The following is a 15,238-nucleotide window of genomic DNA, read 5'->3' on the forward strand; positions in this document are numbered from 1 at the left end:
ACCATAACCCCCCATATGCTGAAATTGGAGGCTCACTAGAGACAGCCTGATTGGCCCTCATCTTCTAGGGCTGGGAGTCAATATTGCCACTTTCAGAGGGCTCAGGTCAGTTCCAGAGCAACTAATAGGCCCTCACAATGAAAACCCAGTTAGGGAATTATCTGTTCCTGGATGCCTGTGAGAAAGAATGTGTGTCTACACAGTATTTCATCTACAATTTATTGTTTACACAAACCATTTACACACATACATATGCACACACACTCCTTTATCCTGTCTGGCAGAATGCATTTTAATCAGGAGTTTGGAGGAAGATGCTCAGCCTCTTCACAGCACTGGTGAACTGGGCCAATGATGAGCATGTGATACCGTTGTGACTGTGACACCCCTTGTGAAGTTTCATAGAAAGCTTTTCTTCCCTTTACTGTCATCCCCTTCCTTTTGATGTAAGGATGGAATGGTTATAGCTTTAGTGGCCATCAAGAAAATGAGGAAAAAGATAAGAAACCACTAGAGCCACTGAGCCCATGTCAGCATTGCCAACCCTCAGTCTCCTTACTATGTGAGAAAAATAAACTCCTCTTGTTTCAATTATTATTTATTAGGTATTCTGTTACTTGCACCCAAAAGCATTTCTAACTGACAAAGGAATCTGGTGGCTTTCTAGAATAGAACCCTTGGTAATTTCTTATACTGCATGGTCGGAGAGATCCAGTTGAAATGTTTAACAAAGTCACTGATTGCTCAGACATATCCAGAAACACTGATTTCTATGCAATCTGAAACTCTTAAGAGTGCTGTGATGGAAGTTAACTTCCCTTGGAGAGAAGAGGGACCCAGTAATTTATTATGGAGCATCCCCATCAAATTCAGTCTATAGTAGGATTCTGTGAATATCTATCAAGTCCCTGTGCCAGAACTGAAGTCTTCAAAGGCATCATTATTAGTATTGAGATCAGAATTTTAAAATGAGTTACGGAAAGTAAAAGGCCCCCATAGAGAACTGTGGACAGAAACCCTTGGCCACATATACAATAATTTTGGGATAACCCTTTCCTTTTCCCTCTCTACGCCCCACCTCCAAAAAAGAACACCATGTTCACTGAATTATTCAGTTGAATATGTTAGCCAGCTTTCTATTTTGCCAGAATATCTAAAATGTTGCAATGGCAACTTAAGTACTTAATACACATCTCATTCAAATGTGTGTGATTAGCTATTAAAGAAGAGGTAAAGCCTAGTCATGGAGTCGAGGAGCACTGGCACCAGATACCTGGGCTTCAATCACAGATCCAACTCTCACATGCTGTCTGGGTGATGCTAGTTGCTTTGCATCCTTGTGCCACAGTTGTCTCATGTATAACAATGGAGATAATAAGTGCCTCTTGTGTGTGAATTGTAAAGATTAATGCATTTAATATAGGTAGAGTATTCATAACAGAACCTGACACCTTATAAACACTTGATAAGTGTTAGCTATTGCTATTACCCCTTTTCCAGATGGGGTCATTGAAGCTCAGAGAGGTTAGGTAGCTTGTCCAAGATTTCCTATCCAGTAAGTAGTAAAACTATTTCAAAATGTTCCTCTAGTTTACATAATGTTATTATAATTTATCTTTTATGCTATTTTAGAAAATGTGGTAAACATTGTTAGTGCTCACCGATATTCAGTTTTTCCCAACTTCCAGACCATACGAGAGACTACACAATTTCCAGCCCCCTTGGGGCCACATTACAAATTCTAGCTAATGAAATGTGAGTGGATGAGACCTGTATGTGTCAGGGAGACAATGAGAAACACTGCAGGATTCTTCATTCTTTCTCCTCTCTTGCTGTAACACCCAACCAAAGTTCCAGAAGTGGAATCTCCAGCATCCTGGAGCACAGATAAACTAAATAGAGCAACCTACATACCACCACCACCATCCTACAGCAGTCCTTTTAAAAACAGCAAGAAATAAACCTTTATGTGTTAAGCATTGAGATTTGGGAATTATTACCATAGCATCAGACTGGTCTATCTCAACTAATAAAGTTTCCGAATATTGTATAACAGAAAAACCAGAGTATTGACTTAATATTCTCTTTAATTAATATGACATTATCCCAGTGGCTCATTGATAACTCTTGTTTTTTTAGGGGATGTGGGTTGGGGTGAGGTTCATCTGGCATTATAGCAATGTTATAATGAGCCATAAGGAAAACTTAATGAACATTGTTCTACAGTTTAATTTTCTATGACAAGTAGTAATCATGCTGCAAACCTTCAGGACAGATATAAATATTATGAATATCAACAGCTCATAATTGTAGTATTTTAGAAAGCCTTAATGTTATTGTTGCTTAACATTTTTTTCAGGATATTAGAGAAAAATTTATTTTAAAATTATCATGGCCTTTTGAGGTTTAGAAAGGCATTTTAGCTTAACCTGCATGTAAGCAATCTTCAAGAAATCATAATATAAAATGTTTTTATTTCCCTTAACCTAGAACATACAAATTTGAATCTTAATAATAGATTAGTTTCCTAAGACACAGTTAAGAAAATGAAAGCGTAAGTAACAGACTGGGATGAAATATTTGTGAATTCTAGCTGATTAAAAACTTGTATCCAGAATATTTAAAAACTCTCAATACTCAGTGATAAGAAAACAAATAAGCCAGTAAAAAATAATGGGCAAAAGATCTGAATAGTCATTTCACCAATGAAGAGATGTGTTGTGTAAGTACATAAAAAGATACTCAGCATCATTAGTCATTAGTGAAATACAAATGAAAATCAGTGTGATACTACTACATACCTATTAGAATACCTTATATTAAACATTGACATTACCAAATGTTGAGGGAAGATGTGGAGCAACTGGAACTCTCATACAGAGCTGGTAGGAATGCAAAATGGTTAACTTGGTTAAACAACTTGGCATTTTCTTATAAAATTAAATACACAGTTACCTTACAACCCAGCAATTCCGCTAGACATTTACCCAAGAGATATAAAGACAAATGTACTCACAAAAACCTCTTCACAAGTATTTATAGCAATGTTATTCACGAATGCCAAAAACTGGAAACAAACCAAATGCCCACCACCTTCTGAATGAATACACAAACTGTGGTACATCCATACAACTGGACACAACTCAGTAATAAAAAAGAACCAACCACAGATGCATACCCCAACATGGATAAATCTCAAAAGACTTAAGCTGAGTGAAAGAAGTCAGATTCAAAAGGCTATATACTATATGACTCCATTTATACAATATTCTGGAAAAAGAAAAACTGTAGGAACAGAAATCAAAGCAATAATTGCCAGGGGTTGGAGATGTGGTGGAGGGGAGGAAATTGACTACAAAGAAGCATCTGAGAACTTTTTAAAATGTTGTAAATTTTCTCCCTCTTAATTCTGGTGGTTGCACACTGTATAAATGTGTTAAAATCATAGAACACTGTGTGCCAAAAATGAGTGAATTCATAGTAAATTAAACCTCAGTAAAACACCAAAAAGTCAAACAAATGTAAAATTTTAAAAATAGATGATTAATAGTTTCAAATGAATTCTTCAAATTTTAGTAATGTTCTGACAGTTATAAGTTAAGCTTTTTTAATGCAATTCATTATATATAAAATGTTATCTGTATTAATTTATTCATACTAACTCCACTTGAAATATGTATATTCAATACATTAAACAATAAAGGCAAAATGGTCTAAGGGCCAAAATGTAAAAGAGTAAACTGTATTCAAGACAACCAGAAAAAGCAAAATATATATCTTGCTTTAAAGTTTCAGGAAAAAAAGTCATTCAGTACAGTTCAACAAATATTTATTCAGCATATATTGTCTCAATCTGTAAAATGGGCAGCTTTGCACATTTTAATGGCCCCAAAGAACCGTACTGAATTCTCAAATCTACATTGCTTTAAAGTAAGTTAGAACATACTTTGATGATATTACAGAATCCACTTTCTTAGAATAATACCTGGCCCATAATATGCAAATATATGCATTAGCTATCTTATTATTTAAATTTATTCCACTCACCATTATTATGCAAGTTTAATAATATCTGTTGAAGTTGCTTTTGTTAATGCTTACCCAGCAGCCACTCATCACCACTGCCACACTTTCTTTCTACCCAAAGGTCACTTTTGTTTAGGTGTTCCCTGTCCCTTAGATGGCCACATACTTTCTCAAAGGAAAAGAATACCAATCCCAGCCCCAAGGGACATGTCATGATTACTATAAGCCAGTCATGGCGCCCTCCTTTCCTTACCATTAATTGGTGTAGCACGGGCATATGATGCAAATTGGATGAAACCAAATAGAAAGTCTTCTGGAGGGCTTCTGGGAAAGGTATTCTTTGCTGATCAAGAACCACAAAGGGAGAAACAACCTCTTTTCTACCATTTGTGGTAGCCTCTGGATAAAATGTGGGAACTGCTACAGCAATCCAGCAACGAGGAGCAGTGCTAGACTGCAGAAGAGCCAACTCACTGAAAACGACAAGGCAGAGAAATGAAAGAAGCCTGGCATGGTGCCTCCTGCCTGTAATCCCAGCACTTTGGGAGGACAAGGCAGGAGGGTTGGTTGAGCCCAGGGGTTCAAGACCAGCCAGGGCAACAGGAGGAAACCCTGTCTCTACAAAAAAAAAAAAAAAAAACAGTAGCTGAGCACAGTGGTATGCGCCTGTGGCCACAGCTACCAAGGAGGCTGAAGTGGGAGAATCAACAGCCCCGGAGGCGGAGGTTGCAGTGAGCCAACATAGCACCACTGCACTCCAACCTGGGCGACAGTGCCAGACCCTGTCTAAAAAAGTTAACTAATTAAATAAATTTAATTAAAATGGAAGAAGCCTAAGACTCTCCTGATGTCCCTGAGTTGCTGCATCAATCCCAGAACTCTCCTATCTCCACATCTCCTGTCATCTGAGATAATACATTTTCTTTACTCCTTAAGCCAGTTGGGTCAGGTCTTTCTGTTATTTGAACACACACACACACGGTATCAACAGAGCTCTTGAAAAAAGTCACCTTGGGGTACTGACAAGATGATTAAATGACAGGACTGCACAAAATTTTTGTTTTGGTTGCTACCATTATGACTGAAAATAGCCAAACTTATACCAAAGAGTTCACATAACACACATACTACACATTCAACAAATACATTGTTTTTCATGGGCTAGTGGGGGAGTGGGAAGCTAAGATCACAGAAAAGGAATCAGGGGATGCCACATTTATTTTTCAGTCCTTGAACATACAGAATAATATTTATTTTAGTTGTTAAAAATAAGGATAAGATACTAATCTAAAATGTTGATAATAGGGGAAACTGGATGCAGGGTATATAGGAACTCTATGTTCACAGCTTTTCTGTAAATCTAAAACTGCTAGAAAATAAAAAGGTTATTTGCAAACAGTGATAAAACATAACACAGTAGATACACAAAAAACAGTTTTTAAATTGAAACTCGTGTATAGTAATATTTTACGTGTGAACAGCTTTTATGGCAAAATTTTTTTACTTATATAGTCATTTCCATGCATATCCCTGCAGAGTTAAAGCACTTCCTAAAAATGTGAGGGAGAACTGGAATTACTGTGTCCATTCAATAGATAAGAAAACAATCATACTGGAGAGACAAAGGGACCTGCAGGAGGCCACACAGTAATTAGTGACAAAGCCGAGAATAGACCTGGCCTCCCATACAGACAACTTTGCTTTTTCCTCTTTCTCCTCTTAAAATAGGAAGACTCTTTTACAAAGCTCATGGAAACAGAAAATTTTCAATTTGGTGGAAACTATTCAGACTATCTGATCACAGAGTGATAATTCAAATGCTATGAGGTGAAGAATTTTTTTTTCTCTCTTAATTTTGAAAAGAATGTAACTGGAAAATCAATTCATTGAGCAAAAAACTCATTATGCCAAGCACCCCCAAAAACCTCAACTTTCACCAAACCTTAGCAACTTACAGTATATACATAGTATGCTTAACTTCAATGAAAAGATGACTTTATACAATTCTATTTGTTAAATAAAACTAATCATATTCATTAGAATAAATGTATAAACAATGGGCAAAATTGTCACATATGTCTCTTTCAACTACTTTGCTAAATATAAAACATTCTTATTCTGAAAGCCTTATTCGTTTAAATTTTTTCACATAAATTACATGATGTGATGAAGTATAAGCTGAATATTGTCCAGTGAGGTCATATGTGAATTCCTGATGAGCTATATAAAAACTTTCCCTAGTGTCATACTGCAACACAAAGACTCCTTTGATTATTTAAAAAAAAAAAAAAAAGGAAAAGGAAAAAATGCAGAAGATTATATCCACCAGAAGGGTCTGAAGGAAAATTAAGGCTAGAACATTAATAACTTTACTCAACAAAAAAGTAGTAGATCATACCAGAGACCATCAAGTGTTCTCCCTGCATTTTAAGGAGAGGCAGACAACTGTCATTCTGTCATGATAGGGAGCTGAACGAGATCTATACCTCCACAAAGTATATTGACAGAAGATTGATCAATGACAGTGAAGAGAGCTTTGCTCTTGACATACTTCATGGTCTGTGATTAGGCCAGTAGACTCAAGAGTGGGAAGCATTTATCCCAGAGTATATGTAGAAAAAGTATATTGGAACCTCTATTTGCTTTTTAATCTTAAAAAATAAAAACTTAATTTTACTAACATTTAATATATTTTACTAATTTTACCAATATTTTCCAATATTTGTAAGTAAATACTAACAATTTATAAACAATTTGTAAATAAATGCACAGAGTTTAAGGGTGTGTGCACAATTTTTTCCCGTGACAGCGTTATGTGATCAATAACAGCAAGGATCTATAGGTACCATCTATGAGTGTCCACACTCACTTAATACAAATTACACACTGACTTTGACATGGCCATCCAAATATATTGATCTGCTATGTCTTAAGTACTTCCAAGGCACATATTCACTTTTCAGATGTCTAGTCTCAACCTCGCCGTGATGTACTATTATAGTCTAGCTACCACAATCACAGAGAGCATACTATAGTTGAAGTGTGATGTGCCATTTTGCAAATGCCTAAGTATTACATTTAGAAGATTAATATACTAATTTCACCACAGGAGAGTAAAAATAAGAAAGCAACTAACTTTGTAATTATTAGATCCGCTGGTCAGTAGTGCTATGGTGGCAGATACTAAAATAGGAAGACAGACTATAAATAAGCCAACCAATGAATAAGCATGTCAATGTTAAATAGTGATAAATGCAGTGAAGAAAAGAGAATAGATGTGACAGAGGCTGGGCACAGTGGCTCATGCCTGTAATCCCAAAACATTGGGAAGCCAAGGCAGGAGGATTGCTTGAGCCCAGGAGTCTGAGACCAGCCTGGGCAACATGGTAAGACCCTGTTTCTACAGAAAATTAAAAAATTCACCAGGCGTGGTGGCACACACCTGTGGTTTCAGCTACTTGAAAGGCTGATGTGAGAGGATCACTTGAGCCCAGGCAGGCAACAGAGCTGATCTCAAAAAAAAAAAAAAAAAGAAAGAAGAAAGACAAAAATAAATATTATAAGTTGAAATGCATTTTTTTTTGAGATGCAGTCTCACTCTGTTGCCAGACTGGAGTGCAGTGGCACAATCTTGGCTCACTGCAACCTCCACCTATCGGGTTCAAGTGATTCTCCTGCCTCAGCCTCCCAAGTAGCTGGGACTACAGGCAGTGCCACCACGCCCAGCTAATTTTTGTTTTTTAGTAGAGACAGGGTTTCACCATGTTGGCCAGGATAGTCTCAATCTCTTGACCTTGTGATCTGCCCGCTTTGGCCTCCCAAAGTTCTGGGATTACGAGCCACTGTTCCCAGCTTTGAAAGGCATTTTATCTACCTAACCTACTGAACAACATAGCTTAGCCTAACCTACCTTAAACATGCTCAGAACACTTACATTAGCTGACAGTTGGGCAAATCATCTAACACGTAGCCTATTTTATAATAAAATGTTCAGAATGGCTGTATGGATACTTGAAGTATGGTTTCTACTGAATGCCTATTGCTTCTGAATCATTGCAAAGTAAAAAAAATCATAAGTAGAACCTTCATAAATTGGGGATTGTCTGTATATTTTACCACAATAAAAAAATTAGGTTTAAAGAATAAAAAGAGAGACCAGGCAAGAAATGATGGTAGCTTGGCCTAGGTTAGTAAAAGCGGATAGATATAAAATGTATTTTGGAGGTAGAACCTGGAGGACTTTTGGATAGATTGAGGGAGGCAAAGAGGAGGAAAAGTGAGAAGAAAACAGCACTCAAGAGTGACTTCTAGGTTTTTTACTTGAGCGTGTGGTTAGATGGTGGTTCCATTCACAGAGCTGAGGAAGACCTTGGGCTTGTGACGGTGGTGAAGAACAAGTGGAGTAGAAATCTAGAGTTCTGTGTTGGATATAGTAAGTTTGAGATGCCTACTGCCATACAACCAAATGCAGGTGTCAAACTGATAGTCAAAGAGTAAGTCTGGAGGTCAGAGGGAAGGGGGACTGCCCTGGAGATATGATCCTGGAAGTCATTTATATATAAAGACCTAAGAAGAAAATGTAGTGAAAGAAGTTGGCTTTGCCATTATACTTGGCTTGAAAGTTCAGAATATATTATATAATCCAAGAAGACAGAATATCTTTTTTTTTTTTTTTTTTTTAGATGGAGTCTCGCTCTGTCACCCAGGCTGGAGTGCAGTGGCATGATCTCAGCTCACTGCAACCTCTGCCTCCCAGATTCAAGCAATTCTCTGCCTCAGCCTCCTGGGATTACAGCTGGGATTACAAGCGCCCACCACCACGCCCAGCTAATTTTTGTATTTTTAGTAGAGACAGGGTTTCACCATCTTGGCCAGGCTAGTCTTGAACTCCTGACCTTGTGATCCACCTCCCTTGGCCTCCCAAAGTGCTGGGATTACAGGCATGAACCACTGTGCCCAGCCTGATAGAATATCTTTGAACATAAAATACTTAAACAATGATTTTGTGTGTGAACAAGAGAAAGTTGGGGTAACATGAGAAGAAAATAAAGTCTTCATAAAGCCCCTGAAGAATTCCCCAACTTCTCCAGCTCTGGTGAGTGGTTTTGTATAAATGCTTATGGTCTTTAATGTTTCTTCCACTTCTTTTGTATTTGCTTTGTAATGATAACTAACTTTTCTTATGTAGATATTGACTTTTCAACTAATATGTCCGAAGGTGAAGAACATGTGTAGTAATAACTATACTGCTGCAATTAGCACAATACCCTATACATAAAAGACACTCAATACCTATATCCATTGATGGACTAATACTATAGGGAGACCGCTAAGCTAGTTCTCCAGTAAGGACAGGAGTTTCGTGTCCTGAGGAAAATAGCAGGATAGAATGTGATCTTGTAATTATTGGCAATTTTTTTCAGGGGCAGCATCTTACTATTTGTGCCTAAATTGCCTCAGAAAAAGAAAACAGTCTAAATTATTAAAACGAAATGGCAAAATCAGGTCATTGCCACTTTTCACTGTGAACTGAATATGTTCGGCATAATAGGAACTTGAAAGGTTACTCATTAGTAAAGATTTTATTTAATTAAAAAAGTATCTTTGATGATCATAAAGTGATGAGCAGGAAAATCTCTGCATCAATGTCCTCTGCTGTTCCATTTCAAGTCAAATTCAAAACATGTCAGCCATACTCATCATTCACACTCACACTCATTCACTCCACCAACGTTCACTAATTAACTACATGAACCAGGTATGCATCACTGACTTACCTTTAATTCTCAAGTAACTCATTGTTATGTTCACAGTCTGGTTTCCTTGTGTGTAATGTGAAGAGGAAAAGACATTTTCAGGGTCTTGGTGACTGTAGATAATACACAGGGCAAAAGTAAGATTTCCTCCAAACCGGAATTTATTAAATTGGGAAACATTTAAATATTACATGGTGGAAAATTATTGATTTGTAGGTAAATAAGGCATTCCAACATGAGTGAAAGATTTCTCCTAGGTTAAAGATTCGGGTGATGACATATGTCAAAAGCAGATACTTTACTAATGACATTAAAACATCTAGAGAAGGAAATGGCCTTTCTGAAGAGTCACACTGGAAGTTGGAGGGTACTGAGTCAGAAGTAAAGCAGCTGGCAGTGGGTGACCAGCACAGCCAAGGGCTAGAAGTCCAAGTTCTCACAGCCAGCCCATCAGGTCCCACTGGTAGGTCTTTGCTAATGGAGGTGAATGCATCTGGCTAGCAAGGCCATTGAAATTTGAATCATATGACTGATCTCCCATGTTCTGATTCCATACGTTTCAAGCCTATTTCTCATTACAACTTAGATTCTCATTTAGATTTTCCTTTGCCGGTGAGAAAGGCTTCTTATGATATATTTTATTTTAGCATTCTGATTTACATATCAGGCTCATGTGAGCTTGGTACATGTGAGTCTCAGGATGCTGAATACATCAATTTCAGAGCCTGCAAATCTGAAAAGGCTGTACTTTAAATTCATCAAGATGAATGCCAAACTGTGAGGTTGTTTGGCAGGCAGCCAGCTAACCTCCCCAAGCAACACCTAACCATGGTGCAGTTGCAATTGCAAGCCTTAACAGAATTTTGAAGCAATCTTGGTATAAATAATCTTACCATGTCTGTTAGTAATACTTCAACTTTGACACTTTCTTTTTTCCTCAACAGGTAATCTAACTTCTTGGGTTTTTATTGCGTTCTATTTTGGATTTTTTTAAGGCATAAATGGAGAAAAGTAGTCATAATTTCTGTTTCACCTTGAGATTTATTTCCTACAAATCCAGGAGGCACTTCATGCCTAACCTGCAGATCTTTAAGCCCAGGGTCCCAATTGCTACATACCCTCCTAAAACCGGTGAAAATCATCATTTTCTCACCCTAAGAAACCTCAGAACAACTAGCAGCAAAAGTTTGCGACATTGCCCCATGCACAAGGTTAAAAACACGAGTAGGAGATCTCAATACTGCAGCTGAGAGGTCATGTAAGTGTGATAGAGCAAAAACAAACCAGCCTATACCTTCGGATTTGCGAGTGAATTCTTCTAATGAGAGCTGTCAGATGCTTGTTACTACAAAATAAATGCCTTTTGGCTGCCTTTTTTTTCTCTTCCTCCTAATTAAAAAGAAAGCAAAACTGTAACACAATTCTTAAACACATTTTTAAAAGTATCATCATTGCTAATGCTTTTTTTTTTACAATTCAATTCATCACTGCAGGCAAATCGGTTTCTCATTCATAAATTCCCTGATTGTCAAAACAATGTAGATAATCGTTTATCATAATGTAATATATCCTGGAAAGCAATCATAACATAAAAAAGACTTTCTCTTATGTAAAGGACAGACTATTTTAATATATTTTAAAGGCAAGCCCTGATTGGCTATTCACTAATTTGTTGCTATGAGCAACATAATATTTTATTTTGGAAACCTTCAAGATTTCAGTTGCTCTGTAGTTTTGTGTCTGAATTTCTGAACTATTTTCTTCTCTCTGTCTCTTTCTCAGCTTTGATACTTGTTGTTTTCCAGGTAGCAACATTTAATATTTTATCTAAATATATTCCTGTTTAGAATTGTAAAATAATGTATAACATCCATGAATCACATAAAGGTATGTAGATTTTTACTTAGCATGTTTGAATCCCTAGTGGCAGACAAGGAAAACAAACTGGTTGACTTACCCCAAACAGAATTTATTGATAGCACATTGGTTTCCAAGGACTGCTGTAACAAAATACCATGAACTAGGTTGCTTAAAACAATAGAAATTTATTATCTCACAGTCCTTCCTTGCCTCTCCCAGCTTCTGGTGTTTCCCAGCAATCCTTATCCTTCCTTGGCTTGTAGATCGATCACCCCAATCGTTGCCTGGGTAGTCACATGTCATTCTCACTGTGTATTTGTGTGTTTCTTCTCTTCTTATAAGGATTCTAGTCATATTGGATTATAAATCCACTCTAATTCAGTATAACCTTATCTTAATTTGATTATATCTGCAAAGATCTTATTTCCAAATAAGGTCACATTTACAGGTACTGAGAGCTAGGGAAGTTTGAAGATACTAAGTTGAGAAGGCTAAGATCCAGGAACATGCTGGGCAGCACTTGTGGCTGAGTTGTGTGACGTCTAGTCTTTCACTCAGTCATTGGGTTGTTTATCCAAGAATCAAAGTTGCAAGACTGCTCATCTGAATAGCCAAGCTTGTTTCACATGTGCCCAACTCTTGACAGCACTGAGGCAGGAAGCAGGAAATTCTGTCTTCTTCAGCTACTATATTTTGAGGAGACATCTCAATAGGGAAGAAGCCATGCCCCAAAAGGAGCCAGCAGCTGTTAAAAAGGGGGAATGAAGTCTGGGCTGCCAAAAATGAAAGACTTCTACTTTACCACTTTTATGACTGCTTATAAATCAGATATAACAAAAAAATTAAATTCTGCAAATTCACCACAGCTTGACTGCATGACTTCAGGATATACAAGAAATCAGATATACAAGTCAAAAATCACTTGCCTAATACCTTTGGGCCCACATGCATTTCAGAATTTAGAATTTTTCAGAGTTTAGAAAGGTAAAATATGATGCACATACCATTTGTAACATCCCAGCAGGGTGTGCAACAGCATCCCATAATCAAATGTATAAATATTTCTGCAGTGAATTTTTTAAATATTTATACTAAATGATAGAAAAGACCAAAAATAGCCTCATGCCAGTTTAGTTAGGTTTGGGCACTAAATGAGTTGAGGTCAGATCAAGTTTTACAACCAAATTAGTTTCTAAAAATTAGAGGTTTTCAGAGCTTTTTGGATTTCAAAACTATGGATAAGGGAATTGTAGAGTATACTATTTCCTGAAGTTCCCAAAGTCATGAAAGCTAAGCAAATCTAAGTTAGGCCAACAGTAAAACATACAGGGTAATTCTCCTATAATCTACAACCTACATCTAAACTTAATCTATAATCTATAATCTGCTCTCTAAACTCTCAATCTAAAATCTCAATCTATAATCTACAACCAGTATATAAACTCAGCATACAGTCAGTATATGCAGTCTTCAGTTGTTGTCATGTGGCCTTGGGCCCATGACATAGCCAAGGAAGAAAAGTGAAAACCTGAGAAAGAGCACTTGTCTTCTAAATAGGTCATTTAAGGATATGTTCATGCCATACATCATTCAAATGGAAGTTAGATATCTTCATATCAACTAAATTCATATCTATAATGTTAAAATTTAGAGACCTATAGTTATTTTTTTGTGTGTCTGTGTATTGTCATCATTTTTTCTGACTATAAAAGAAAAAGTAATCTCTGTAAGTCAATTGCATCTGCATTGTAAAATAATCCAATTTTATTCTATGAACATTATTATTACGTGGAAGAAGGAAGAGAAATTGCTTATGACTGATATCAGAATGGTTTGATTTTTCTTGGTTCTGCTTTTGTTTTCAGTAGTCCATACATTGTCCTGCTCAGGGTATAACAAGACCCAAGTCACAAAAGGAAGAATTATAGTTCATCTTTAAGAAATAAATTTTAACAAAAACTATTTTTAAATATGTTAATTCCTACTGAGAAAAACAAAGAAGTCTGAAATAAATAATATCAGATTCATGAATCAGAAAACTTAATGTTGTTAAGATGTCAGTTCTCAACAAATTGGTCAATAGACTCAATGCAATCTTAAGCAAAATACCAGCAGTGTTTTTTTTTTTTCTAGAAGTTGATGGGTTAATTCTGAAATTAATATTGAAATGCAATGGACCTAGAATAACCAAGATGATTTCGAAAAAGAAAAATGAAATTGAAGAACTAATCTACCTAACTTCAAGACTTAGTATAGAGCTTCAGGAATCATGGCAGTGTGCTAAGAAGAAACACAGATCAATAGAACAGACTAGAGAGTCTGGAAATAGACCTAGACGTAAACGCCAACTGATTTTTGACAAATGTGCTGAGGCAATTCAATGCAGAAAACATAGGTATTTCAAAATATAATGCGGGAACAACTATACATTTATAAGGAGAAGGAAATCTAGATTCCCTGCCTCACACCATATGCAAAAATTAACTCAAAATGGATCAGAGCCTAAACATGAAAGATAAATTTATTAAATTATTTTTTAAATAAGACAAAAAGATTATTTGACCTTGACAAAGATTTCTTAGATAAACCACAGAAAGCATGTGTCATGATAGAGAAATTATAAATTGGACTTCAATGAAATGAAAAACTTCTGTTCTTTGAAACACACCACTAATAAAAGGAAAAGGCAAACCATAGCCTAGGAGAAAATATTTACAAAACATATTTGACAAAGATTTGTATCCAGGATATGTATTTTAAAAACACTTACAACTCAGGAGTTGTAAGAAGACAAGCTCTCTAGTTTTAGAAGCTGGGCAAATGATTTGAACAGGTACTTCACAAAAGAATATGTACAATTGGCCAATAAGTACAAGAAAAAGTGTTCAACATTATTAGTCATTAGGAAAAATGCAAATAAAAATCACAAAATATACACACCCATTAGAATAGCCAAAGTTTTAGAGACTGACAATATCAAGATTTGGGGAGAATATGGAAAAATTAAAATTTTCATGCATTGCTAGTGGGGAGGTAAAATGGTGCAACACTGAGACAGTTTAACAATTTCTTAAAATTTTAAACATACATTTACCCTATGACCCAGCAATTCCACCCTTGGATATTTATCCAAGAGAAATGAAAACGTGTCAACACAAAGACTTGTAATGAACATTTATAGGAACTTAATTCATAGTAGCCAAAACCTGGAAACAGCTCAAACATCCATCAACATGTAAATGGATAAACAAATTGTTGTACTTTTCTCTTAAAATTGATTCATTTTTATTGTATGTAAATGACACCCCCAAATCGTTGATTTTTTTCAAAAACTGTATTAATTCTGATTACTGAGACTTTAATGCTCCAGTGCCAGGCAAGATAGGGACTCTCCTTAATACTGCTCTGGTAGGACCATTTTTTTAGGTCAGTGGTGTTAATGATAAATATGACATTCACATTCGAAGTATTTATTTAAAATATTTGGGAGAAGCATTGTTTAGAAACATTGTGAACATTAACAAATTGAAGTGAATTATGCATATTATCATAATTAAATGAAGGAAAATTACATAAAAATAATCCCCACATTTAAA

General features: G+C 36.1%; 1 protein-coding gene across 5 annotated transcripts in view; it reads left to right on the plus strand.

The window, feature by feature from the left end:
- CDIN1 (CDAN1 interacting nuclease 1) overlaps nucleotides 1–14,165 on the plus strand; it is a 252,677-nt gene extending 238,512 nt beyond the window's left edge. For 4 of the 5 annotated variants that reach the window (XM_063716570.1, XM_054531360.2, XM_054531362.2 and 1 more), the window contains one exon: nucleotides 8,709–13,550. In XM_063716570.1, coding sequence (XP_063572640.1) covers nucleotides 8,709–8,928 — 220 coding nt within the window. In that variant the 3' untranslated portion in view covers nucleotides 8,929–13,550. Of the gene's footprint in view, nucleotides 1–8,708 lie in introns of all 5 variants that reach the window. The other variant, XM_054531358.2, reaches the window with a different exon arrangement.
- The last annotated feature ends 1,073 nt before the right edge of the window (nucleotides 14,166–15,238 follow it).

This window comes from Pongo abelii, chromosome 16 (genome assembly GCF_028885655.2).
Source record: "Pongo abelii isolate AG06213 chromosome 16, NHGRI_mPonAbe1-v2.0_pri, whole genome shotgun sequence".
In the NCBI taxonomy this organism is placed as follows: Eukaryota; Metazoa; Chordata; class Mammalia; order Primates; family Hominidae; genus Pongo; species Pongo abelii.